Below are 26,391 nucleotides of genomic sequence, written 5' to 3' on the forward strand. Positions count from 1 at the left end.
TGTCATTCCAGCAAGTCAAGATCTTTTTAGATCTCTGTTGTTATCTAATTGGATGCTATCTCTTCCAATCATTATCATTTGAATAAAACAGAGTGTCCTAGCATTTAAAGACCTGAAAGGAAAGGGTCCTGACTGAGAGGAAAGGCACAGCTGACTGGTCCATCAAGAAATGAGTTTGAATTAGCAGATGTTGCCTAGTAGGCTAAGAGTGGCCATCTTATTGTCAGATAACACAACCGGTTTCTTATCAGATCAGGCCAGAGGGCAGAAAGAATGTCTTTTAGCAACATTCTACTCAATAATAAACACAATTGTGAAAGTGTTTATCATGCATATTACAAAGGATCAATGACAAAAAATGTTGACAAAGATAAAGCCTTGTAGCACTCCACCAAATCTCTCATTCAGAGTTCCTTTCTTTCTATTAATCTCTTCAAGAGCACTCCATCTGTTTTAGAGTTATTCATTCTGAATCCCTCTCTTTTTTGGAAGTAGACATTTTTCCATCTTGACTACTGGGATAAAATGAAAATCTGTTAAATACTTCAGTGAAATCTAGGTATAACACGCCAACAGCATCCCCTTGACTGACAAAAAAATAAGAGTAAATTAAGTTAATCTGGTATGACTTCTTATTAATGAACACCCAGATTCTTTAATTCCTGTTTCCTTAAAAGCTTATTTAAAGCTGAGAGAAAGAAAAGTAAAGGTAGGAAGCCACTGATCCTCTAAGGATCACATAGTCACATCATGGCAAAAGCTGTCATGAGTGGATGAGCAGTAAGGAAAGGTATAGGAGCATGAGAGGAGATTTGGGGGTTCATGCTTCCCCAGAGTGGCTAGCTTCACCAGGGGGTAAGTATAGTGAAGAAGGGCAAAGGGGCAGGAGAGGTGATTTGGGGGATCACAATCCCTCAGAGATGATTGGTCTCCCAAAGGAAGACAAACACTCATCTAAGGAGTGAATGAGATTTTAAAGAGGAAGATGAGGTAATTAGATATATGTTGATGGGGCCAGAGCAGAGATGAAGTCATTAGGGATATACAGACTTAAACCTTTCAGGCTAAAGGGGATCCATTGTTTTGTTGATAGGGTCTTGTTTTGTACCTGGGGACTGGAATTTACCAGGGTCCTAGCCAGGGAGGGGCAAGGTACTTTACTAAAAGTTCACTGACCTCCTATCTCTTACTTGGGACAACGGGATTGGTTATTGTAAGGTACATACTCAGTGCAGAGGGAACAGATTAACTATAACACACTTCTCTTAATATTTGCTAGGGTTCTTGTGGAATAAATAAAGAGATGCAGTGCCTGATACACTGTAGGCACTTAGTAAATGCTTATTCCCTTCCCCACTTTGTAGAAATATTTTTGAATAAACATTACGGTTCATCTGAATAAAAGAAATATTAATGATCCTCACAGGACCAAATGAATCTGCCTGAGTGTCTGGGGACTGCCTATGACCTTGTTTCCCAAATACAAACTAATCTCACTGGTTTTCAGGGTTATCACAGCAATAGTCAGTAAGTATTCCTGTGGAATTATACCTCTTACAATGGGTATGATCCTTGGCTAATTCCATGCATTCAAGTTAAAGGCAACTTGACATTTTCACTACCAACATTTTCTCTAGGTATAATGACAGGGCAGTTCATTCTGAATGACTCAACATGGTTTGTTCAAGTTGGGCAAGGCTCTATCCTTTTATTCATAGGAAAAGTTATCTGCAAGTGACCCCATTTCTACAAAAAGGGTCATTATATTTAAAAACTGAACCTATTCCTATTAAAGCAACCATTCCTATTAAAAATACTAGAGAGCATAGGAATAAATGGAGTTTTCCTTAAAATGACAAACAGTTTCTATCTAAAACCATTAGTAAGCAATACAGGTAATAGAAATAATCTAGAAGAATTCTAATAAGATCAAGTGTGAAAACAAGGATACCCATTATCACCACTATTATTCAATACTGTATTAGAAATGAAGCTTTAGCAATAAGAGAAGGAAAAAGAAATTAAAGGAGTTAGAATAGGTAGTGAGGAAACAAAACTCTTTGAAAATGATATGATGGTAATCCTTAGGGAATCCTAGAAAACCAACTTAAAACTACTTGAAACAATAACTTTTGCAAAGTAGCAGGATTATAAAATAAATCTACATAAATAAGGATATATATATATATATATATATATATATATATATATGACCAACAAAGTCCAACAAGAAGAGATAGAAAGAGAAATTCCATTTAAAGTTACTGTAGACAACATGGGAATCTACCTGCCAAGATAAACTCAGAATCTATATGAACACAATTACAAAACACTTTTCATACAAATAAAGTCAGACCTAAACAATTGGAAAAATATCAGTTGCTCATGGGCAGACTGAACTAATATAATAAAAGTGACAAATTTACCTAAATTAAATTACTTATTCAGTTCCATACTGATCAGACTACCAAAAAAATTTATAGAGCTAGTAAAAATAGTAACAAAAATTTATCTGGAGAAACATAAGTTCAAGAAAATCAAGGAAATTATGAAAAAATGCAAAGGAAGACAGCAAAGATCTGCAAGCTGTACCAGATCTAAAACTATATTATAAAGCAGTAGTCATCAAAACTGGTACTGGCTAAGAAATGAATTAGGTACAAAAGAAACAGTAATAGGGGCAGCTTGGGTGGCACAGCAGATAGAGCACCAGTCTTGGAGTCAGAAAGACCTGAACTCAAATCCAGTCTCAGACAATAATTGCATAGCTGTGTGACCTTAGGCAAGTCATTCAAATCCCATTGCCTTAAATAAATGAAATATAAAATAAAATAAAACAAAACATGAAAAGAAACAGTAATAAATGACTATAAAGAATTTACTGTTTGATAAACCGTAAGATTCCAGTTTCTGGGATAAGAACTTACTATCTGACAAAAACTGCTGGGAAAACGGGAAAATAGTATGGCAAAAACTAGGCCTAGACCAACATCTCACACCCTATACCAAGATAAGGACAAAAATGGGTACAAAATTTAGACATAAAGATAGTATCACAAGTCAATTAGGAGAAAAGAAATAGTTTATCTGTCAGATATATGGACAGGGAAGGAGTTTATGATCAAATAAGAGATAGAGAGCACTATAAAATGCAAAATGAATAATTTTGATTACATTAAATTAAAAAGACTTTGCATAAACAAAACCAGTGCAAACAAGATTAGAAGGATTGCAGAAATCTGGGAAACAATTTTCATAGTATTTCAGATAAAGGACCCATTTCTCAAATATATAGAATCAAATTTATAAGAAAATAGATCATTCCCCAGTTGATAAATGGTCAAAGGATATGAATAGGCAGTTTTCAGATAAAAAAAATCAAAAATATCTATAGTCATATGAAAAAATGCTAAATCACTGGTTAGAGAAATGCAAATTAAAACAACTCTAAAGCACTATCTTATACTTATCAAATTGGCTAAAATGACAAATAAAGAAAATGATTAATGATGGAAAGGATGTGGAAAAATTGGGACACTAATGCACTGTTTGTGGAGTTGTGAACTGATCCAACCACTCTAGAGCAATTTGGAACTATGATCAAAGGGCATTACAACTATGCATTCGTATGATCCAGTCATACCAGTACTAGGTCTGTACTCCAAAGAGATTTTGAAAATAGGGAAAAGACCTCTATGTATAAAAAATATTCATAGCAGCTCTTTCTGTAGGGGCAAAAAAATTGGAAAATAGGGAATGGCTGAACAAATTATGACATATGAGTCAACAGAGTACTATTGTTTGGATGGACTTCAGAATAGCCAGGAAAACCTGCATGAACTGATGCTAAGAGAAGTCAGCAAACCAGGAGAACATTGAACACATTAACAGCAACATTGTGTGATGATCAGTATGATGGACTTGGCTCCTCTCAGCAGGTCAATGATCAAGGACAATTTTAAGACTTGTTATGGAAAATGTCATCCACATCCAAAGAAAAAACTGGAGTCTGGCCAGGCTTTGTAGACCAAAGCATTCTATTTTAACTTTTTAAAACTTGTTCCTCCCCTTTTCTCATTCCCTCCCTCTTTAGTTCAATTCTTCTTTCACAATATGACTAATTTGGATGCTAGACATGAATGTACATATACATATATATATATATGTATATACACATATATCTCCTATATCAGATTACTCACTGTCAAGGAGGGGAGGAAGGAAAGTAGAAAAATGTGGAACTCCAAAGCTTACAAAGATGAAAACTATCTTTGTATGTAAATGAAAAAAAAATAAAATAAACATTAAAATAACATTAAATAACATTAAAATAACATAAAATAACATTAAAAATAAAATAACATTAAAAACTAATTCTAATGCTGACATCATGACTATAAATAAATTGACAAGTATTTCATCTCCCACATTTATTCCATGAATAAAATCATCTCAATCCCATATGCAATACTGGTAGTAACTACCTGAATTTCTTTATAGTTCATAAATAGAGCTGGGTATACATGGAAACAATGTAAAGACTAACAGAATGCCTTCTGTGGTGGGGTGGAGGGAGGGAAGCAAGAATGGGGGAAAATTTGTAAAATTCAGGGACAGCTAGGTGGTGTAGTAGATAGAGCACCAGCCCTGGAATCAGGAGTGCCTGAGTTCAAATCTGGCCTCAGACACTTAATAATTACCTAGCTGTGTGGCTTTGGACAAGCCACTTAACCCCACTGCCTTGTAAAAACCTAAACAAAAAAGAATTATAAAACTCAAAATAAATAAAATTTTTCTTTAAAAAAAATAGAACTGGGGGTGGGCAGCTAGGTGGTGCAGTAGATAGAGCACTGGCCCTGGAGTCAGGAGTACCTGAGTTCAAATCCGGCCTCAGACACTTAATAATTACCTAGCTGCGTGGCCTTGGGCAAGCCTTGCAAAAAAAAAAAAAAACCTAAAAAAAAATAGAGCTGGGTATAGGTAGGGACAAAACTTGAAGGTGAGGCTGGTATCACATAGAAGTTACTGGACCAGGGCTGGGTTCATAATGAACTTAGAAAGTTTCAAATATAGCATGAAGCAAAATCAGATCCTTTGAAAGAGGGGAAAAAATAAGATCATAGGGTCAAAGGATTTTAGAGACAAAAAGGACCTGAAAGATCATCTAGTCTAAATCTCTCAGTTTATACATGAGAAAATAAAGGACCTTTCACATCACACAGGGAGCAAATGGCATAGCCAGGACTTGAAGGCAGATCTCACCTAATTCTGCTTGTTGGTTGGAAATGAGCTAGAGTGAAAAGGATTTTTTTTGGAGGGGTTTCTTGCATAACTGAATGCCCATAAATTGGTATGTTATTGATCAAGTACAGATAGAAAAAAGTAGTACCTAGAAAAATATGATTTACAAAGATAAAAGTATTATGAAGATATGCAGCTAAACAAGATATACCTCAGAAAGGAAATTTTCCTAAAAAATTTACCTGAAGGTTTACTTTTGCAGTATCGTAGGGATCAACGGAGTGTGAGAGCTGTTTACCTATGGTAATATTTGCATAGCTATGGAAGAAAAGTCAATATGGTAATTGAGATTATTCTAATTTTATGAACATGACAGAAAAAACTTAAAGATGAATATTAAGTGTCTTACCCATATCCAGTTCCTTTCTTTCCTGGACTTGTATACATATTTTTTCCAGGAGCAACATATTTATCTTTAGGCTTATCTTGGGCACTGAAGAATGGAACTGGGCCACCTATTGTTCCAAAGTAGCTGCCCAATCCACATCTTGAAAGTATTAAAACAAGAACATTAAGTCAGACATATGCAAAAAAATTTATTTTCTTAATTTTCAAAAAGATAGATAATTGATAACCATGAAATTTAATTCTATTGTCCCCTTTAGTAAGTTTTCAGATGAAGTTTGATAAGGTCTTTGATATCATTGGGATTTTAATGTGCTCATTTAAAATATTTCATATAAGATAAAACATTCATAATTCCCTAAGATGTTAATACAGTTCCTATTAATAGTAGACATCAAGGTTTTTAAAGCAAAATAGCACAGAAAAATCACACAGAGAAGAAATCTACTTTCTAACACAATATTCTGCACATTCACTCACCTATATAAATGCATCTGAAAAATTTGAACAAATTGTACTAATTCACTGGATAATCATCAATGAAGCATCAGTCACTCTTGTTTGAAATCCTGCTGTCATCTTTGAGGCCCTCACTTCCAATGTCATGTTGTTTGGTTACTGAGCCCTAATGATACTAACAGTATCATTAACAGTAACAGTATACTTACTGAAAAATAACAGTATTCTTATATCTAACAATATTCTTACATCTGCCCATGAACATTACCCTAAAGCAGACTCTGGTTACCACCCTCAGTGGAGTATTAGTGAATATTCCTGCCTTTAATCTGCCCTTCACCCCACAAAGTCTCTTCATACCTCCAAAGGCTTTAGGGACTGCACCCTGCTGCCTAATGAAGGTTTAAACTCCTTTTCGTGACACTTGAAGGCCCTACAAAATGTGGATTCTATCTTTCTTGCCAACTTTTATTTTTTTAAAAAGTTTTTAAGCTTTTAAACTTTTCTGCTTTTTATAGAAGACACTCTTCTGAATACCCCATCCTGAATATCCTCTTTTGTCTGTAAGAAATAGACAAAAACAAAAGCCACACCTGTGAGAACACTGAGGCATACAGAGGTGAGGCTAGGAAGGGTCCAAGGCCAGACTTAAGCTCATTCAGGATGCTGAAATGGCATGGGGAGAAGAGCAGGCAGAAGAGAAAGGCAAAAGCCAAGGCCACAAAGGGCCTCCAAGTGGCAAATTGACTTGCAGTATTTTTCCTAGGAAGGATGCAATGATCATAGTTTCTCCCCTATCCCCTTCTATTTGAAATAGTTGTGACCTACAGGCAAATTGAACACACTCCCTCTTGCTCCGGCACCACTCTGGCCCTTAGCCTCTTAGATTTATTAGTATAAAAACATTCTCAAGGTCTAGAAAGTCAATGAAGTACCCTGAATTCTTCTAGCCTCTGAGAAATAACATAATAAATAGACATAACACTACTATCACTATTCCTTTTTAAATTTATACAAAAATCACAAAATTTATGTTCTTAGGATATCATGATTTATCAAGTTTGAAAAAGGACAATAAAAGAATTGGCCTTGGAATTTAACTACAATGGTACTTTCATTAGCTGCCATACAATATGTATTTTTTGCATATATAAAAACACACATACATATATCCATGTATATATGTATTAATATTCAGCCCTAACCTCTTTCCTGACTGCTAGTCTCCCATCACCAAGCCTCTTAGACAACTCCACATTCACAAACATATTTCTGACCCCTTTCATATAAATCAATTTATATTATTCTGTTTTTATACAAAAACACATAAAATTTATATAAATTACATTAAGAGATTATATTAAAATCTTTCCCTCAAATATTTGCTGAAGGGGGTGGCTAGGTGGCACAGTGGATAGAGCACTGGCTTTGGAGTCGGGAGTACCTGAGTTCAAATCTGGCCTCAGACACTTAATAATTACCTAGTCATGTGGTCTTGGGCAAGCCACTTAACCCCATTGCCTTGAAAAATCTAAAAAAAAAACCCAAACAAATATTTGCTAAAAACTTGACATCCAAACTCATAAAAAATCGACACAATTTAAAAGAATGAGATCCATTATATAAAACGTGTGTGTGTGTGTGTGTATACACACACACACACACACACACACACACATGTAAATATATAAAATACCCTATATTATTTTATATAAAAAGAGAATGGAACCTCCCAAGGAAGTATGGATTTTTTAAATTTTTACTTATTTATTTATTTACAGCAATGCAGTTAAGTGACATGTCCAAAGTTACACAGCTAGGTAATTATTTAGTGTCTGAGGCCATATTTGAACTCAGGTTTTCCTGACTCCAAGGCCAGTGCTCTATCCATTGTGCCACCTAGCTGCCCCTGGGAGTATATTACAATTAAATGAGTATTGGGGCATAAATCAGAACTTGACTCTAGTCAGAATGATGAAATCAGGAAAATCAAAGTAAATTGATTTCTCTTTGTTCATCATCTCTGATACTTAATTTCTGGATGGTATAGGTTCCATCAGACTATGTTCTCAGTACAAATGAATTTTTTATCTTGATTTAGCTACATTAAATAATACTGGTAGACTTTTTTTTTAAATGCAAGCCAAGCATTTTCTTTGACCATCTTCAAGAGCCCTTTATTATCTCTTACATGTGCATTCATTAATATATTCTTGTTCACTCCCCTACTTCTTAAAAAAAAAGAAGTCTAATCTTAGAAATGATTAACAAAAAAAAAAAATTGAAACACAAGAACTAGTAATTCCATTACATAGGTTTGTAGTCCCTATTGCCTTTGACAGGAGTTGGGGGAAAAAAGTACTATTTGTTCTAAGTTATTTTTCTCTGGGACATTTCCTCCAGATTTTGTTGTTGCTACAATCAAAGTATTCAAGTATTTTTTGTACTATCATGTGTGTTAATTCTCATGATAGAATGATATTCCATTACTTTTCTGTGCCAAAATTTATCTATTTTCCCAGTGATTGGGCACATGAATTGTTTTCAGTATTTTCTTCTTACAAATAAAACTATGAATATCTTTGTAAGAATTGATATTTTTCCCATCAACAATATGTCCTAAGTAGAATTCTAACAATGAAATTTCTGAATCAGAGATGTATAATTTTATAGTTTGCATTATATAATGCAATAATATTTACCAAAGGATCAAATAAATTTACAATGTACTTCTCAACAGTCATACTACCATCAAATTTCATGTTTTTGCCTCTGCAAATTTAAAGAAGGGTCTTATAAAAGTTCAAATTTTCTCTTTTCCTTTTAAGCAATTTTCAGGTAGTTATTAATAATTTGTTTCCTCTTTCAAATAATATGTAATTGAAACATTTCTTTAAACACCTACTGAACTATGGGTCTTATTCTTCTAAATTTATATCAATTTCTTTATAGGGTTTGCATGTCAAATTTTTATGAGAAATATTTAAAGCACAGATCTTTTTGAAATCTGTTTTATACCTTTATTAATATAATTTTGTTCCATTCTGCAAAAGGCCTTTTGCATACTATCAAATCAATCTATTTTGTCTCCTATAATTTCTTCTACTTGTTAGATAATAATTTTTTTTCAATTCACTAAAGTGATAGGTAAACTATTCCTTTTCTTATAATAGTTCAAGATTTTTAAAAGTATTGAAATCTTTGATCCATTTGGAATTTATGATGGTATATGAGAAAGAGAAAGCCTATTACAGTAGACAAAAAGACAGCTTTGGTAACAGGAAGAACTGGGTTGCAGTTCTGCCTCTGATAATCTGTGTAACCATGGGACTGTTACCATCTCAGCACTCCAGGCATTCTGAGATTATTCAAAAAAGGTTGCCAAAAACAATAACAAAACTTAATTTTTTGGCATATGTTCTCCAATTTTCTCCAATACTTAAGTGACAATGATTCCTTTTCCAGATTTATATTGGATTTATAAAACACTGAAAAACCTCTGCTTGAAATTCTACATTCTATTCCATTGATCTAGTTTCTTATTTTTTAAAATCCAGTACCTGATAATTTTAATAATTACTACTTTGTAGAATAATCTCAGCTGGTTGTATAAATCCTCATTTCTCCTTTTTATCCCCCATTAATTTTCCTTATATTCTTCAACCTATTATTTAATAGGCATTTATTAAAATTTCAGACCCTTGGTTAGCTGCTGGGAATTCGGCCAGACTGAGTAGGATCTTTGTGCCTATAGAGAAGGGTTTGCCTTCACAAAGAGAAGGGCCACCTCTCTGTATGGGACAATGGAGAAGATCTTAGAAGGCTAGAAGTGGGATGTGAGATGCAGAAGAAGGGAAAAGGGAAAGTTCTGAGTGGTCTCGGGTAGGTTTGTTTGTTTTTTTCAGTAAAAACAGACAAGATCCTTAGCTGGAAGGATGGGGAGATGAGAAGCCATGGGAAGTTTAAGGAGGGGTGAAAAGGTATGAAGTTGCTAGCTGCGGTTTAACTTGTTGCAGTTGTTTCTTTTTGTGATCCATTTAGGGTTTTCTTGGAAGAAATACTGAATATTTTGCCATTTCCTTCTCCAGTTCTTTTTGTTTTTAGGTTTTTGCAAGGCAAATGGGGTTTAAGTGGCTTGCCCAAGGCCACACAGCTAGGTAATTACTAAGTGTCTGAGGCCGGATTTGAACTCAGGTACTCTTGATTCCAAGGCCAGTGCTCTATCCACTGTGCCACCTAGCTGCCCCTCCAGTTCTTTTTTTAAAAATTTTTAATTATGACAATAGGGTCGAGTGACTTACCCAAAGTCACACAGCTAGTCAATTAAGTGTCTGAGGCCAAATTTGAACTCAGTCCTCCTGACTCTAGGGTAGTGCTCTGTCTACTGCGCCACTTAGCAGGGCCATCTCCAGATTATTTTACAGATGAGGAAACTGAAGCAGTTAAGTGACTTGCCCAGGGTCACACAGCTTCTAAGTGTGTGAGGTCATATTTGAACTTGGGTCTTCCTGACTGTAGGCCACGTCACCTAGATGCCTCCAAGGAGTTTATTAGGAAAGTGTAAAAGGATTGCTTTCTCATAATGAGGACCAAGTTGAGTTATGTAATATAAATTTGTAGTGGATGCAGTCAGCATTTTTTTTTCTCCAATTTCATTCATGTGTAGGAGGAGTAAAGGCAGGGAAGAGGGTGAATGATCCAAGGCTGAGACTTTGCAGGGAAACACAGTGATAGAAGGGGACATGGGACTTGAAATGGTTCACCAAAGGGGTCAAGATGGAGAAGTGAGGAGAACAGAGATCATACAGAAACTGAGACATATTCCCACTTACCCTACTGGCTTGCCGTGCCAACTAGGTCATCTCACCACCTATTCTACTTGCCTTATCTATTTATGTTGTTTATCTCTCAAGTGATTTAATTCTTCCTTTCAGCTAAAATTATTTTATGATTTTTGTGGAGGTCTGAGTGTTAGTAAATTGGTACCCAAACATTTCATACATTTTGTTGGTATTTTTTTAATGGTATGACATTAATTTCTGTTAGGTTTTCCTTTACTAATCTACTTAGTGCCTAAATATATCATCATATCATCTGAAAAAGTTACTTTAACCTCTTTGATTACACACACAAACACACTTTATTTCTTTCATCTACTTTCCTTGCCTTAACTGTATAGCACTGCCACAACAACTGCAAGCAAGACTCAAAAGTCAATAAATCTAAAAGCTTTTTAGAGATGAATTTATTAAATGTTTGACCAATATAGCAGGCTGATTTTAAAGCTGATAATTTTTGTTGTCTTATAAATATCCAAATGACCTTTGGCAGAAAAAAGTTTCCCCAATTCTGCTCTATAGTTAACACTTCTCAAATTATGTCAAATAAAAATAGCATCCATAGGTAGCAGCACTGCTTTAGTTTTGTTCTTAATAAATCTTTTATATTTCTTCATTTCTTGTAACATTAACTTTCAGTTTTTTAAAAAAATACCTTTTACTGAATTTAGGGAAAATATTTCCATTAATACTATATGTGTGTGTGTGTGTGTGTGTGTGTGTGTGTGTGTGTGTGTATGTGTGTTAGATTTTATCAATGGCATTTTCTACATGACAAATTTAATTTCATGATTTTCATGAACTGTTTTATTGATAATTTACTTAATAAAACATTTTTATTACTGTTGAAAATACTAACTTCAATCCACTTATATTTAATGTTTTTAATGTTTTCTCCTATCGACTTTTGCAGTGTCCTTTGCTAAAACTTCATTCAGATTATACTCACTTAAGAGGTTTTCTACAAAGCTCTATCTTGAGTCTTCTTTTTTCCCCCCTCTATCCTTCATCACCAGATAATTTCATTAATTTCCATGGTCTGTCGGTCTGTCTGTCCATCTGTCTATCTCTCCAGCCTAATTCTATCTCCCAAGTTCCTGGCTCCCATCACTAAATTGGACATCTCAAATTAAATGCCCTATAGATATATCAAGCTAAACTGATCCAAAGCAAAATTTATTATCTCTCCCCTCAAACCTCCCCTTCTTTCCAAATTCCCTACAAGCTGTGTCATCCACTGTGTCATAGCATGCATTCGCTTCCTTTTTCTCTATTCATACAGCTGTTAATGTAGATTCTCCTCATCTTGCTCCTGGACTATAGCAATAATTTTCTGGTTGGTTGCCCTGCTTCAAGTGTTTCCCCTCACCAATCCATTTTCCATTCAGTTGTTAAAGTGATCTTCAGAAAGTGCAGGAACTTTGAAATGCAAATACAAGACTCAAGAGAAATCTTGAAAGGTAAATTTATTTTATTTGTGTAATTAGAATGGAAAGCATGAAGGTGATGAGGTAACATTCTAATAGGAGAGAAACAAATGTCCTTTCAGAAGCTTAAAGTCTTCAAAACAAGCTAAATAAGAAACACAGGGCACCTGGAAATGGATTGCTTCTGCTCTGAGGGTTTTAAGAGGAGAAAGAAAATGGAGGGCAGGAGATATGCAGTATCGTAGAAAGGAGACAGGAGGGGCTGAACTTAATATTTCTCAAAATTGGGGTACATAAAGCGATTATCTGAATAGTTAAAACCCCAACCTGTCCAGATTTTTGGTGTGTGAATTGCTTAGATAGTGAATAGAGGGGCAGCTAGGTGGCGCAGTGGATAAAGCACTGGCCCTGGAGTCAGGAGTACCTTGGTTCAAATCCGGTCTCAGACATTTAATAATTACCTAGCTGTGTGGCCTTGGGCAAGCCACTTAACCCAATTTGCCTTGCAAAAACCTAAAAAAAAAAAAAAGGATAGTGAATAGAAAGGATGAATGTGAGTTCATGATTATTCAACTATTACTCTGTCCAAACTATTCAGTTCTACTTTGGACTGATATGAACCTGCAATCAATAACCTGCAAAAAATCAAATTAATTTAAGAATTACACCTAGAAACAAAAAATACATAAGCAAGCCTTAAGAAAAAGAATAACTGGGGAGGCTAGGTGGCATAGTGGATAAAGCATTGGCCCTGGAGTCAGGAGTACCTGGGTTTAAATCCGGTCTCAGACCCTTAATAATTACCTAGGGCAAGCCACTTAACCCCATTTGCCTTGCAAAAAACCTAAAAAAAAAAGAAAAAGAATAACTGAGAAAAATATATATGTGTGTAGATATATAATTTCATTTAAGATTTTTTTTCCCCAACACTTACGCTTTTTTTTCTCCGTTACTGGGAAGGAAGGCTTTGCTTAAATTTTTTTTGGCTTCTTGTAACAGATATCGTCTTCTTATTTGATTCAAATTTACATAGCTCTCACCTTCAAATATCCTTAAAAACTGAGGTTCAAAGTAACCTTGTTGTAGAGCTGACATCATTTTACTACCCCCAGGCAGCATCTGTCTATTTTTGCCAGCAGCTTCATTAAAAGGTCCTTTAAAAAGAAATGGCAACATATTAGTTATATACTTAAAAGTAATTTAAATTTTTTAAAAATTCTCAACCAGAAAAATAAAAGATTATAAATTTCAAATTCAGAGTCAGAACAATAGGTAGTTTTAACATTTAGAAACAAGTGTTTGAAGTGCAATAATTAAAAAGTTATTTGAGAATTAAGCTTTATAGAATGAATGACCCTAAGATTCAAGAAGTTCTCATCAATAAACCTACCATAAAATCTCTGATGGAATTGTATCTTTTTAGAGTTGAAAACAATGTTAGGGGTTACAATTCCACCTCATTCCATAGGTATCAAAATTAAGCCTAAAGATTTGTCACCTATGCAAGATCTTTAAGGTAAAGAGCAAAAGCAAGAAAGGCCTAGAATTCACACGTTTGCCAACTTCCACTGGTATGATTGGAGAGCTAAAAACAGACTTTACATTTTTAAAGTTTTATTGTATTAAAAATGTTTTTAAAGTATTTTTTTTTTTTTTTTTAGTTCACAGGCAATACCAAGCAGGCAGATGGTTGGATTTGGTAACCTCTACACTAGACTATATAGATGACAATTTATACAAGGAATTGTTCTTCCTAATTATACTATAAACTAGACAGGTGGAAGCAAGGAAAGGAAAGGAAAAAAAATAATCCATTCTGACTTATTTATGATGTGGAAATTATTGTTAATGACTGCCCAAGATGACACAACTAGTAAATATAAAATGTCTGAGGACAAATTTGAACTCAGGTCCTCCTGACTCCAGGGCTGGTGCTTTATCCACTGTGCCACTGTGATATTATTATTATTATTATTATTATTATTATTATTATTATTACAACTATTAGAAATAATGCTGTTAAGACTATTTTGTACCCAACATTTTAGTAGTTTGTCTTTTTTTTTTAGAATTGTAAAATTCTTAATGATTGGCTGACTGGAGTATAAATTCAGTAGTTGGATCAAATGGCATACACAATTTCACACCTTTTTAAAAAAATTACCTGACATAAATTTGAAGTAGACAATTCAAGATGTTACAAATATAATACCAATGATTTTCTTTATGCATTCATATTTCTTCGTATATCATATATCATGTAATATTTCCAAAGTCTGTGATAGTACGATATGGGTATCATATGTCAAAGTCAATCAGTCAGCTAGCCAGGCCTTGGGGTCTGCTGGAAGAGCTTTTAAGAACCTAGACCCATCCTATCCACATCAGTAAAGTAGGTGTATATATAATCTGTATCTGTTCTACAACCTCTAGTCTTGAAGGTCCTAAGAATTAAATCATACAGGATGCATGGCTGAGAGGCAAGATTTAAACCTATCTATATCCTACTCCAGGTTGCCTTTCACAAAATGTGTAACTGTATAAAAATGTATAACTGTATAAAAATGCTTTTTTTTCATATATACAATTCGTTCAGTTAATTTTCTAATTCTCTAATTCTTGGAAACTGACTTCAGTTTTTTATTCTACAAACAAAGATGATGTGAATATTTTTGTACAAACAGGTCTTCTATAACCTAAATAGTAAAGTCATCCTGTCAGGAAGATCAATTTTGTAGTTCTTTTGACATACTGCCATTTGTTTTCTAAAGACGATGTCTCAATAAATGTTTTGGTGATACTGATTTTTCTATCTTTGACACTTCTCAATGACTGCCCTCATTCTAAAAAAAGATGGTGCCAATTCATAGCTCCATCACTAGTGTATAATAGGTCGCCTAATTCTCTTATCATACAAACTTAGAATTTTATTATGTCTGCAGTTATTTAAATTTATAATTCCCTACTTAATAGTTTGTGAAAGTTGTTTCTGAGAATTTTCAGTAGTACACTATATTCCTTAGATTCCCTATCAGGGGTATTCTCCTACAAGTACACACTACAAGTGTGTACAGACAGCAATGATAAAGCATTCATATAGGGAAAACATGTGGCCAGGGCTATTCCTTCCAACTCTATTTTTGTGATTTATTCTTGGTTAAGAGAAATAAAAGGTGTGTTTTAACTAATTTATTTGTTTTTTCTATTTTCAGTACTCAGTCCTGTCCTTATTTACACAATTATATCCATTTTCTAAACTTTACAACAGTTCACACAAACCTTCTCATATTTCTACAAATTATATTTGTCACTCTTCACTCAAATGGAGCGGTGAGCTCCTTAATTTGTAAGTTCCTTCATAACCCATTCAAATGTACTCTTTCTATGTAACTCTTATTCATGTTCTTTCATAAATTCACCAAAGGGAGTCTATTAGATATTCTGGTGACCTTCCTTAAGTTATGAAAACATTCTACTAAATTAACACACTTCATTTTACTCAGCCGTCTTCCAACTATTGGGCACACCATTTGTATCTAGTTTTTTTATAGAGGCATCTAGGGCACCTGGATTCTGGAAAACCTGAGCAGCAAGAAGTCACTTAACCTCTTTAGTCTCTTGTTTCCTCCACCTACCTCCTAGGGTTGTGTGAAGATAAAATGTGCCTGTTACATAAAGGCTGGATATTAACATTCCAACTATTAGAAATAACACTGTTAAGACTATTTTGTACCCAACATTTCGATATTTTGCCTTTTTGAAATTGTAAAATTCTTATTGATTGGTTGACTGGAGTAGAAATTCAGTAGTTGGATTAAATGGTATAAACCAATTTAGCACCTTTTTTAAAATCAAATTTTTTTTTATAAAAATTTGTTTTTTCCCTCTCTTTTCCCCTACCCCCAACCCAAATGAGAAAAAAAAACTGGTATAAACACTTACAGTCAAGTAAAAGCAACCCCATATATGCTATGCCACCAAAAATATATCTCAACCTTCATTCTGAGATTAACATCTCTCTGTTAGGAAGTAAGTATATGTTTCCTCTGAGTCCAAAGTCTTTCAAAATATTTTGTCTTTTATAATAGTGTTGTCCCTGTATAAACTGTTCTCCTAATACTGCCTGCCTCTCTCTAAACCAGTTTATATAAGTCTTCCCAGTTTTGCCTTAAAAAACTCACTTCATAAGGGACAGCTAGTGGCACAGTGGACAGAATACCAGCTCTGGAGTCAGGAGGACCTGAGTTCAAATCCAGCCTCAGATACTTGACATTTACTAGTTGTGTGATCTTGGGCAGGTCACTTAACCCGCTTCACAAAACCCAAACAAAAACCAAAAAAACTCCCTTCATCATTTCTTACATAGTAAGAAATACAATAGTATTCTACTACACTGATATGCAACTTCTTGTTCAGACATTCTCCAGCTGGTGGGCTTCCCCAGTAACCTATTGTCTGCCACTTCAAAAAAGTACTATAAATATTTTTGTCCATCTTTAGAGTTTTTTTTACTTAGGACTACTACTTTCTTTAATCTACTCTCCTTATTCCCTGCTTTTCCACCTTCTTCCTTTTCCTTCCTATTTCCCTTTTGAATGAGAGTAAGGTTCAAGTGTCACCTACTTCCCCCAGCTGCTTCCTCTTTGTATAGACATTTATATTTATGTATTCCAATTTGAAGATATTCCCTATTCTCTGTCTCTTCTCCTTTACCAAGGTTCTTTTAAGATCATCAAGACCTAACAGAACATTCCCAGGTCTTGCCTAATTAGACCCCCTTTATTATCCCTGATGAAGATATGGTTCAGAGAGGTCACATGTATCATTTTCCCACATTAGAAGGACTTTATTCCTGTTTAATACTTTATGCTTGCTGATGCAAGTTTGCCTTCTTTTGACTCTTGATGCCTGTTTCCATGCAGCTCCAGTTTTTTCATCAGGAATGCCTGGAAATCCTCAATTACATTAAAGGTTCTTTTTCCCCCCATAGGATTTTTAATTCAAATTTTTTAACTAAGTTATTCTTGGTTATAAGGCTATATATTTGCTTGCTGGAATAACATATTCCAAGCTTTGGGCTCCTTAAAGTGAAAGTTGCTAAATGTTGTGTGATCCTATGATTCCTCAATATCTGAAATAGTTTTTCTTTCTGGCTGCTTGCAGCAATTCTAGACTTTGGTTATGGTGGTCCTTGGAATTTTAATTTTAATTTTGGGGTTTCTTTTAAGAAGTGAGCATTGGATTTTTCTATTTTCACATTGCTCTTTGGTTCTAAGAGATGTGGCTATTTTAGTAGTGATTATGAAAATATGATAGGATATTTAGGCTTTCCTCCCCTTTTTTTGGTGGCAGCATACACCTAGTGTAATTAATTTTTTTAATATGTTTCCCAGATCTGTGTTTTTCTTATGATACAGGATATTTAGGCTTTCCTCCCCTTTGTTGGGTGGCAGCATACAACTAGTGTAATTAATTTTTTTTAATATGTTTCCCAGATCAGTGTTTTTCTTATGATACCTTTTCTTCTATTTTTAAAAGTCTTTTATATAATATTTCTTGTTGTTTCATGGATACATATCAACAGGGGAATGATTATGATGGAATGCAATAAGAGATAATGAGCTTGTTGAGTTTAGAAAAACATGGAAAGACTTGCATGAAATAAAAAAGAGCAAAATTAAGCAGGAACAAGAGAATGGTGTATACAGCAATATCATTTTAAGAACAACTTTGAGCAACTAAGTATTTTGAATATTATAAATGCTCAGATCAACTACAAAGGACCTATGAAGGATGATGCTATCTGCTTCCAAAGAAAGAAATGATAAACAGAAGTATGTAGAGTACGGTTTTACATACATATACATATGTTTCTAAGGATAACCATTTCTAGGGCAAGGAAGGAAAAAATAGAAAAAATATATATATCAGAAAATAAAATTTAGAAGCATAGAAAGCAGAGTAGTGAATCTTTATGTTGAAACCTTTTATGTTGTACTGTATATATGGAAATGCTTTTTTGTCTTTATATATTTAAATTCAAAATGAATTTAAAAAATTTTAAATATATTTGGGAAATGTTCAACAAAATAAAAATGTGATAAAGCATAAATAATTTTAATTTATTTTTTAAATCAATATGTACATCAGGGATCTGATTCTAAAAAAGAAAATAACACCCCCCCCAAAAAAAAACCCAAGCTTTTTCTTTATCTCTTCCTGAAATTCTAGTTGAAGTTGTGAACAAATTAAATTTTTTCTTTAAAGCATTATTTGTAGACATTTGGAGGCATGCTCTTCTTCTGGGTTTGAGTCCTACATTTTTACCAACTTGAACATAGTGCCAGGCTCTATGCACTTCTGGAGAGGAAATCTGGGCTCTTCATACCCTCAAAGTGGTCTGTTGTAGGGCAGAGTATGATTGCTATGAGTCTGAGTAAAGCAGACCATGGGAGTGACAGTGAAGTCTTCTCTAGGTCTGTGATCCTGCCCCAGTTATTCCTCTGTGAACTGAAGACAGGACTAAAATCAGTCTTCCCCTTCACTGGAAATGTTCTTTGTGCTCATTTCTGCCTAAATCATGTCCCTAGTATCTATAGATTTCTCTGACTCCCTATGCCAACCTGGACTAGAAAAATGTCTCACTGATTTTTTCTTGGATTTCCTAATCAAGTTTCAGATGGATACATTTTCCAGATCTGTTTGCATTATGAGGAATTATGAGGAAGAGAACATCTGCACCTCCTGGTTCCACCCAAATTAGTAACTTTTTCTCACCATTCCAAATTTTTTTAGATTCAGTCCACCAGCTGTGAATGAGCATGGCTGAACTGAGGTATTCCTCAAAAGGATTTACTATACTAATTATTTTCCTGACACTGAAATCCACTCTTGCATTTCTGATTTATTTTATTTTTTATTTATTTTTTTATTTATTTGTTTGTTTGTTTCTTAGGTTTTTGTGAGGCAAATGAGGTTAAGTGGCTTGCCCAAGGCCACACAGCTAAGTAATTATTAAGTGTCTGAGACTGGATTTGAACTCAGGTACTCCTGACTCCAAGGCCAGTGTTCTATCCACTGCGCCACCTAGCCACCCCTACATTTCTGATAAAAATCAAAGTTCATCATGAAAAATTTTTTTAAATATATTGTTGCATGGAAACAAAGTAAAGACTGACACAGTACTTTCCGTGGGGGGGGGGAGCAAGATAGGGGGGAAAATTGTAAAACAAATAATATCTTTAATAAAAATTAATTTTAAAAAAATAAAACAAAATATCTTGGAAAAAATATATTGTTGCATTTCATTTGCAAATATTTTATTTACTATTTTCATTAATATTCACTAATATAATTAAGACTTTTCCATTTTATCTTTCTCAATTTTGAAATTCAGTACAATAAAATAATTTTAAGTAATATTTATATATTTTAAGGTGTTTTAAGGTTTGTGAAGTTGTTAACATAAATTATCTCTACTGCTCATCTCCATTACCTTATCCTACTATATTGCATTGGTCACTGTTTAATGTAAGGAAACATTGATTGTCACTAGTGGTTCACTAATGGAAATGAAGAGGAAGAAATGACAAGCGTCCTATAGGCTAGAATAGCATGGCAGTCCAACACGAGGACTAGTTTGCTAACAATCAAACAAAGGTTCTATTCAGTAGAGATAAGCATAAAATAATATGCCTGAACTCAAAAAATTAAAAGTAAAAGAATTAAGAAGCCTGGTTAGACAGCCATTTGCAAAAAATCTGGGAGTTTTAGTGGATTACAATCTCAAGATGAGTTGGCTTTGTGATATGGCAGCCAAAAATGATGAGTTCTGGAGTCAAACAATCTTGAATAGATTTCAGCAATAGGGAGATCATAGTCCCTCTTATAATCTTCCTTTTTCAGACTGTGTATTGGAATGATGTTCAGTTCAGAATACCAAAGTTAAGGAAGGGCATTGATAATTACCAACACAGTAAAAAGCCTCTGGCCCCAGTAATAGGGATATCATTTAAGAGCCCAGGGTGTTGACTCTGCAGAAGAAAACACTTAGGGGATGGAGGAGAGGGGACAAATTAGCTGAGTGGCTGAATTAGTTGAGTATTTGAAGGACTGTCCCATAGAAGAGGGATCTAACTTATTCTGATTGGCCCCAACCAGAGGACAATCAGGAGCAATAAGGAGCAATGGACAGAGGTTACAATGAGGTAAATTTAGGCTTAATGTCAAAAAAACAAAAACAAAGAAAAACACTGTATAACAATTAGAGCTGTCTAAAAAGTGGCAAAGGCTGCCTGGGGAGACAGTGAGGTCCACCTTCTGGAAAATTTTAAAATGGAGGCTGGATGACCAGCTGGACCAGCCTATGTGTTACACTGGGCATCCTTTTGTGAGCACAGCTTGAACTTATTGGCTGCTGGGGGCTCCTCTCTATTCGAAGAGTTTAGTTCTATTTTTTCAAGTCTCCATCCAACTCTCATTCTCCAGTTTTGTTTTTAACCTCCCTTTTCAGCCCTTGACCTGAACAACGTTAATTATTGTTTTATGGTGATTAAAATCAGTTTAAATCCCTTTACCGATTAAAGCACTCAGTTGGACAACTCAGGTCATTTCTAGAGGTTCTCCATTCTCAATGGTTTTGGAATTCAACATCTTCTCTGAGGCTGGGCCTCTTCTACTTAATTACAGCAGAATGCAGTCAATGGTAAGGGTTCAGAACCTGAAATCTGGGGAGACTTCCAGTAAATTACTATTTTGTGACTTATTAACTGTGTGAAAGGGGCAAGGTGCTTAACATCCTTCATATTTAAGTTCCTCATTTCTAACATGGATGATAACACAGGTAGTTAGGCTTAGGTGGACAGAACACCTGGCCTGGGATCAGAAAGACCTGAGTTCAAATCTAGCCTCAGACACTGGCTAGTTGGGTGACCCTCATCAATCCTGTTTGCCTTCGTTTCTGCATCTATAAAATGAGGATAATAGCAACTACCCTGCATGGTTGTTGTGAGAATCAAATGAGATAATATTTGTAAAGCCCTCTGCAAACCTTTAAAAGTTAGATAAATTTTGGTTATGATTACTATGATTATTATTATACTTCTATTACCTATTTCACAGGGTGGTGTGAGGATACAATGAGTTAAAGGGAAATAGGTAAAATTAAAACAGCCCCACTCTTTCAAGTATTAAATTTAACCAAGATTAGAATAGATTCTTTAAAATACTTGTAATTTGTGTGAATATTTGTTAGAAACATGTGGCCCACAGGCCTGAATACTCCTAATTGTTCCCTAAAACCAAATTTAAATAAAACTGGAAAATTTTTAACAAAATAAATAAAAATGAAATAGAATATAGATAATGTTACTATGTGGATTTCTAATTCACTAAGCAGTCCACAGGGATTCTTTTGTATAGGCTAATGTCCTCCATTTCTATTTAAGTTTGAGCTTGTTGATTTAAATCATTTATTTTTTCCTGACATCAACCATTAAATCTGAAACTTTTAAGGGAAAAAATGCAAGTTATTTAATGATGAATGAAATAAAATATACTTACGATTATATGGTGACACATATTTGTCCCCAATAGTAATATACTCCATTTCACTAAACAGGCCAAGTCGGTCCATATCTGTTTTTCCTCCTTCTCCAGGCATGTTTACTTCTTGTTGGTAGTGATGTTCTCTACTTTAGGAAGTTTCTTAGACTTACTTCTGCTATGTAAAATGTCTAGTGTATTAATAATACCTGAAACAAAATTTAGGGGGGAAATGGTTATTATTTAAAGAAATTCAAATTTCCATTAAAATATTTTTCATTCTGATCAGCTTTGATCACAATAATAATGTATTCCTTATTACAAATAGTAATTTCCAACTTGTTTTCAGCAGAGAATCTACTTTTTGCTTCAAGTAAAAGTTGAAGGAGAGGGGTCTTTGCAGAAAACCCTTAGGAAAGGAAACTAAGAAGAAAACTAAATATTTGCCCTTCTTTTTGGTTTGCCACTTAATATACTGATGGACACAGAAATGTGGCTAAATTTGCTGTCTCAAATTTAAATTTATCAGTAACTCCCATTTTTAAATGTATAAAAAGTATATAATAATGTAATTATCTTTTTTTTTTTTTAGTTTTTGCAAAGTAATGGGGTTAAGTGGCTTGTCCAAGGCCAGAGAGCTAGGTAATTATTAAGTGTTTGTGGAGGGATTTGAACTCAGGTACTCCTGACTCCAGGGCCAGTGCTCTATCCACTGTGCCACATAGCTACCTCTATAATGTAATTATCTTAACATCATTTTAGCATAATTAAGTACTTTAGTATAAGCTTAAGGAACATTTCAAAATCATGGAGCTAGAGCTAGAAGAGATATCTGAGAATATCTGGTTTAACTCACAATATAGATAAGAAAATCAGGCAGGCAGCAGCTTTTGGAGGGTCACACAGCCAGTAAGTGCTAGAGGCAGGGTTTGAACCCATTTCCTCCTAACTCCAAGTCCAGTGTTCTGTCCATTATAACTTGCTGCTTCCCCCAAAATCCCCCACATAATCAGCCAACTTAGTTAAAAAAAAAAGTTGATTATTTTGATTTAGGCATAATATATTAGAACTCAACCCCAACTTGTAATTTTCATGAATATACAATGAACAACATATGTTATTAAACTTAAATTAGGATTAAGAAACCTGTATTAATATATATACATATATGTGTAAATATATATATTTACAAAGTTCTCCCCACAAAGTCATCTAATGGAGGTGAATTGGGTAAAGATTATGCCAAGTGGAATACAAGCTCTGGACAATGTTATCAAGTTAGAAAGGATTCAAACACAGAAATACAGTTCTGCAGCAAGATAAAAACTCCAGATGTTCTTCATCCCAAATTCTGTATCTCTAACTGTCAGCTAAGTGTTAAAGGTCGATCCTCCCGGCATCACTATTTTGTCCTGGCGCAAGAGCTTGCTTAGAGCTATGACCTGTAGGGTTACCCAAGATCAGAGTGAAGAGTTCTGACAAAAGGGGATCCAATGGAGAAGGAAATGCCAAAACAATCAAGTATCTTTGTCAAGAAAATCCCATATATTAAAATGTTAAGAAATGACATTGGAAGAGAAATCCTCAATTGAAAGTGTTCAATGAGACATACACAAGTAACCCCAGTACTAATGAAGTGGCTGAGTCAAATCCAAATGGAAGCTCAGCTGCAGATGTGTCTGGAGACAAAAGGAAAGTCTAATGATGTAAAGATTAATATTGCTTAGGAACCTGGAATGTAAAACTTATGAACTAAGATAAATTAGATGTGGTCAAACAGGTGATGGACAAATGAAACAGCAACATCTTGGGTACCAGTGAATTTAATGTCACTAAAGAAGCACTGTGGATAAGAATCCCTTAGAAGAAAAAAAGTAGCTTATTAGTCAATAAAAGATGAGAAAAGAAATATCAAATTCTGTCAAAAGTGACAGAATAATATCTATTCAAATTGAATACAAACCATTCAACATCACAGTAACACAAGTCTATGTTCCAGGCACTGATACCAAAGAAGTCAAAGTTAAATTGTTCTATGAAGACCTACAACTTCCAGAAATAACACAAAAACATTGTCACATTTAACATAGGGGACTCTGGTGAACCATAAAGGGACTATGTGTTAGGGATCCTTGAGGACCAGTTATGAAATGACAAAGGTAATGGTTTAAAGACCCTCTTGGCCTCTTGTTTTGCAAACATACTGGCTTAGTTTCTCAGGAGACCAGCATGACCCCTTTGCTTTTCCATAAGATCAGCAAGACCCAGCTCATTTGTATCTCCTGACATTGATCAAGAATCACATTATAGCAAAAGCAATGAAGTATGCATAAGAATGTGTAACTGTTTAACCAACGTGTAATCTTTAATATGACTGGTACTTAAGCTGGTAGCATGAGTTGTCCACAAGTATGGAAATAGATTAGGATTTAAGCTGCTCTGTGAATCTAATAAAATTGGAGTTCTCACCATCTCAGGTTCCTGTCTCATTCACTGTAGCTGAGAACAGTTCTCTGCTGGTCACAGAATTCAAAGCAGCCTTACTGTACAAGTGGGGCCCCCTAGGGAATTAGGAGAAGATTACTTCAACCACCGGGTGGACCAGCCTCTAGAAGCAAGACATCTCCAGCTGTAGCCCAGTATATACGGACTGGTGAGGTAAGAGAAATCTTATCATGAGAAAAGTACTAGGAGTTTCAGATAAAGAAACTTATATAAGATTATTAAGAGAACTATAAAGAAAATTTTGTAATCATAAAAAGGGATTTTAGAAACATCTGGTCTCAAGAAATGTTTATGTATTACAGAAGTTTCAGGGAGTAAAGGGAACATACATTAAATTGAAATGTATTATGTATAATTAGTAAACTTTGTATAAGATACTTGTATAAGATAATTCAGACAATTTTTGGAAACTTTAAAATTTTGTTAAAATAACAATGAATGACTTGAAGTATCATACATCACCTTTGTAAAGGAGAATACCTTGCCAACCAAGGTTATATCTCTCAAGGTTTTTTGGCTCAGAGAGATTGTGAAAAGCTATGCTCTTAGAAATTATATATGTATCCTGTAACCCTGGCATTGGTAAAAGTTTTTACAGTGGATTTTTTGAAATTATTATATATATATGTATATATATATATATACATATATATGTATATATGCTCATATATATATAAAACTAAATTCAAAGACAAATATTTAGTTATAAGGTTAACTTTAAGAGAATGAGATGTCAGCATGGAAACAGTATGTTTCATGTAGGTTAAGAATTTAATGTTTAATTTTAAAGAAGCAAAAATGGTAAACTTAAAAGGTAGTATAAGAGATTGGGAATTTGAAAAGAAACAGGGAAAAATTAGACCATATGTAGTACAAAGACTTCCCATGATCTTATGGGGAAGAGATTTGCTCATGCAAGCAGGACTTATCATCTCTATGGATTTTTCATAGGGGCCACCGAAAGAAAAGAAAAATTAATGCTCCCTAGAACAAAATGGAAATCACTGTCATTTGATCTCCTGCTTCTCCCAGTTTCCATTAAAACAGCTAATTGTCCGCCATATGTTTTTAGGTCTTTTGGAACCTTTTGTAAGGAAATTAACATTATACATACAACAGGAATACCTTATAACTCCCATGGTCAGGCTACTGTAGAACATGCAAACAGGACATTGAAAATCTTTCTCCAAAAACAAAAGAAGGGGAATTTTGGGAATAAACGTTAAGTTAGAATAGACATGGCACATTATACATACAATTAATAACAATGTATAACTCTGGCCATGAAATACTACTGCCATCCTTCAGTAAATGGCAATAGCAATTTTAAACTAAATAAACAACTTGTACAAAAGGTACATAATGAACAAGTTATGTGTAAAGATCAGGATGGAATATGGAAAGGACCTAACAAGGTATTAACAAAAGGGCCAGGTTTTCTTTCTATCTCTACAGATGAAGGTGAACACTGGATTGTTCAAAGAAATGCAAGATCTATCATTGAAGAAGACTGAATAAAAGGGGTAAAAGGAAAAACAAGCAGAATATACAAAAACTATGGACTGTTGTGATGCTGTTATCTCAAATGCAAACTAGCGTGGTGGAATGCCCAGAGGAAGAAAAGAGATGGGTTTTTTTTATCCTCAACCACCTTGGGTCCGAGTTGTGGAAGGAGAAAAGACCCCTAAATCTTTCACAAATAGTTCTACCACAATTTGAACATGATCCATTTTATAATCACATTAATCCTACTGTTCAATTTAATTTTACCAGATTATCAGCAAAATCTCCTCTCTCCAAAATAACTAACTGCATGTGTATTCCAGTAGTTCTGGTAACCTATCATCTAACAGACATACCCAATGACATTATTCCTTTCCCGCAGACAAGCCACCTGCTATAATAGATATGTTACACTTTGTCATGGATTCTCTGCTCCATTATATATGGATAGGTAGAGAAAAACTTTAGGA

The 26,391-nt window shown here is 34.4% G+C and overlaps 1 protein-coding gene across 7 annotated transcripts in view; it reads right to left on the reverse strand.

Moving 5' to 3' along the window:
* Positions 1 to 26,391, reverse strand: part of CFAP96 (cilia and flagella associated protein 96) — an 87,147-nt gene that overhangs the window by 9,998 nt on the left and 50,758 nt on the right. For 5 of the 7 annotated variants that reach the window (XM_074228849.1, XM_074228850.1, XM_074228853.1 and 2 more), the window contains 4 exons: positions 21,932 to 22,122; positions 13,305 to 13,524; positions 5,651 to 5,788; positions 5,484 to 5,559 (listed from right to left, as the gene is read on the reverse strand). In XM_074228849.1, coding sequence (XP_074084950.1) covers positions 5,484 to 5,559; positions 5,651 to 5,788; positions 13,305 to 13,524; positions 21,932 to 22,031 — 534 coding nt within the window. In that variant the 5' untranslated portion in view covers positions 22,032 to 22,122. The other 2 variants (XM_074228851.1, XM_074228852.1) reach the window with 2 other exon arrangements.

This window comes from Macrotis lagotis, chromosome 3, assembly GCF_037893015.1.
Source record: "Macrotis lagotis isolate mMagLag1 chromosome 3, bilby.v1.9.chrom.fasta, whole genome shotgun sequence".
NCBI classification, from domain to species: Eukaryota; Metazoa; Chordata; class Mammalia; order Peramelemorphia; family Peramelidae; genus Macrotis; species Macrotis lagotis.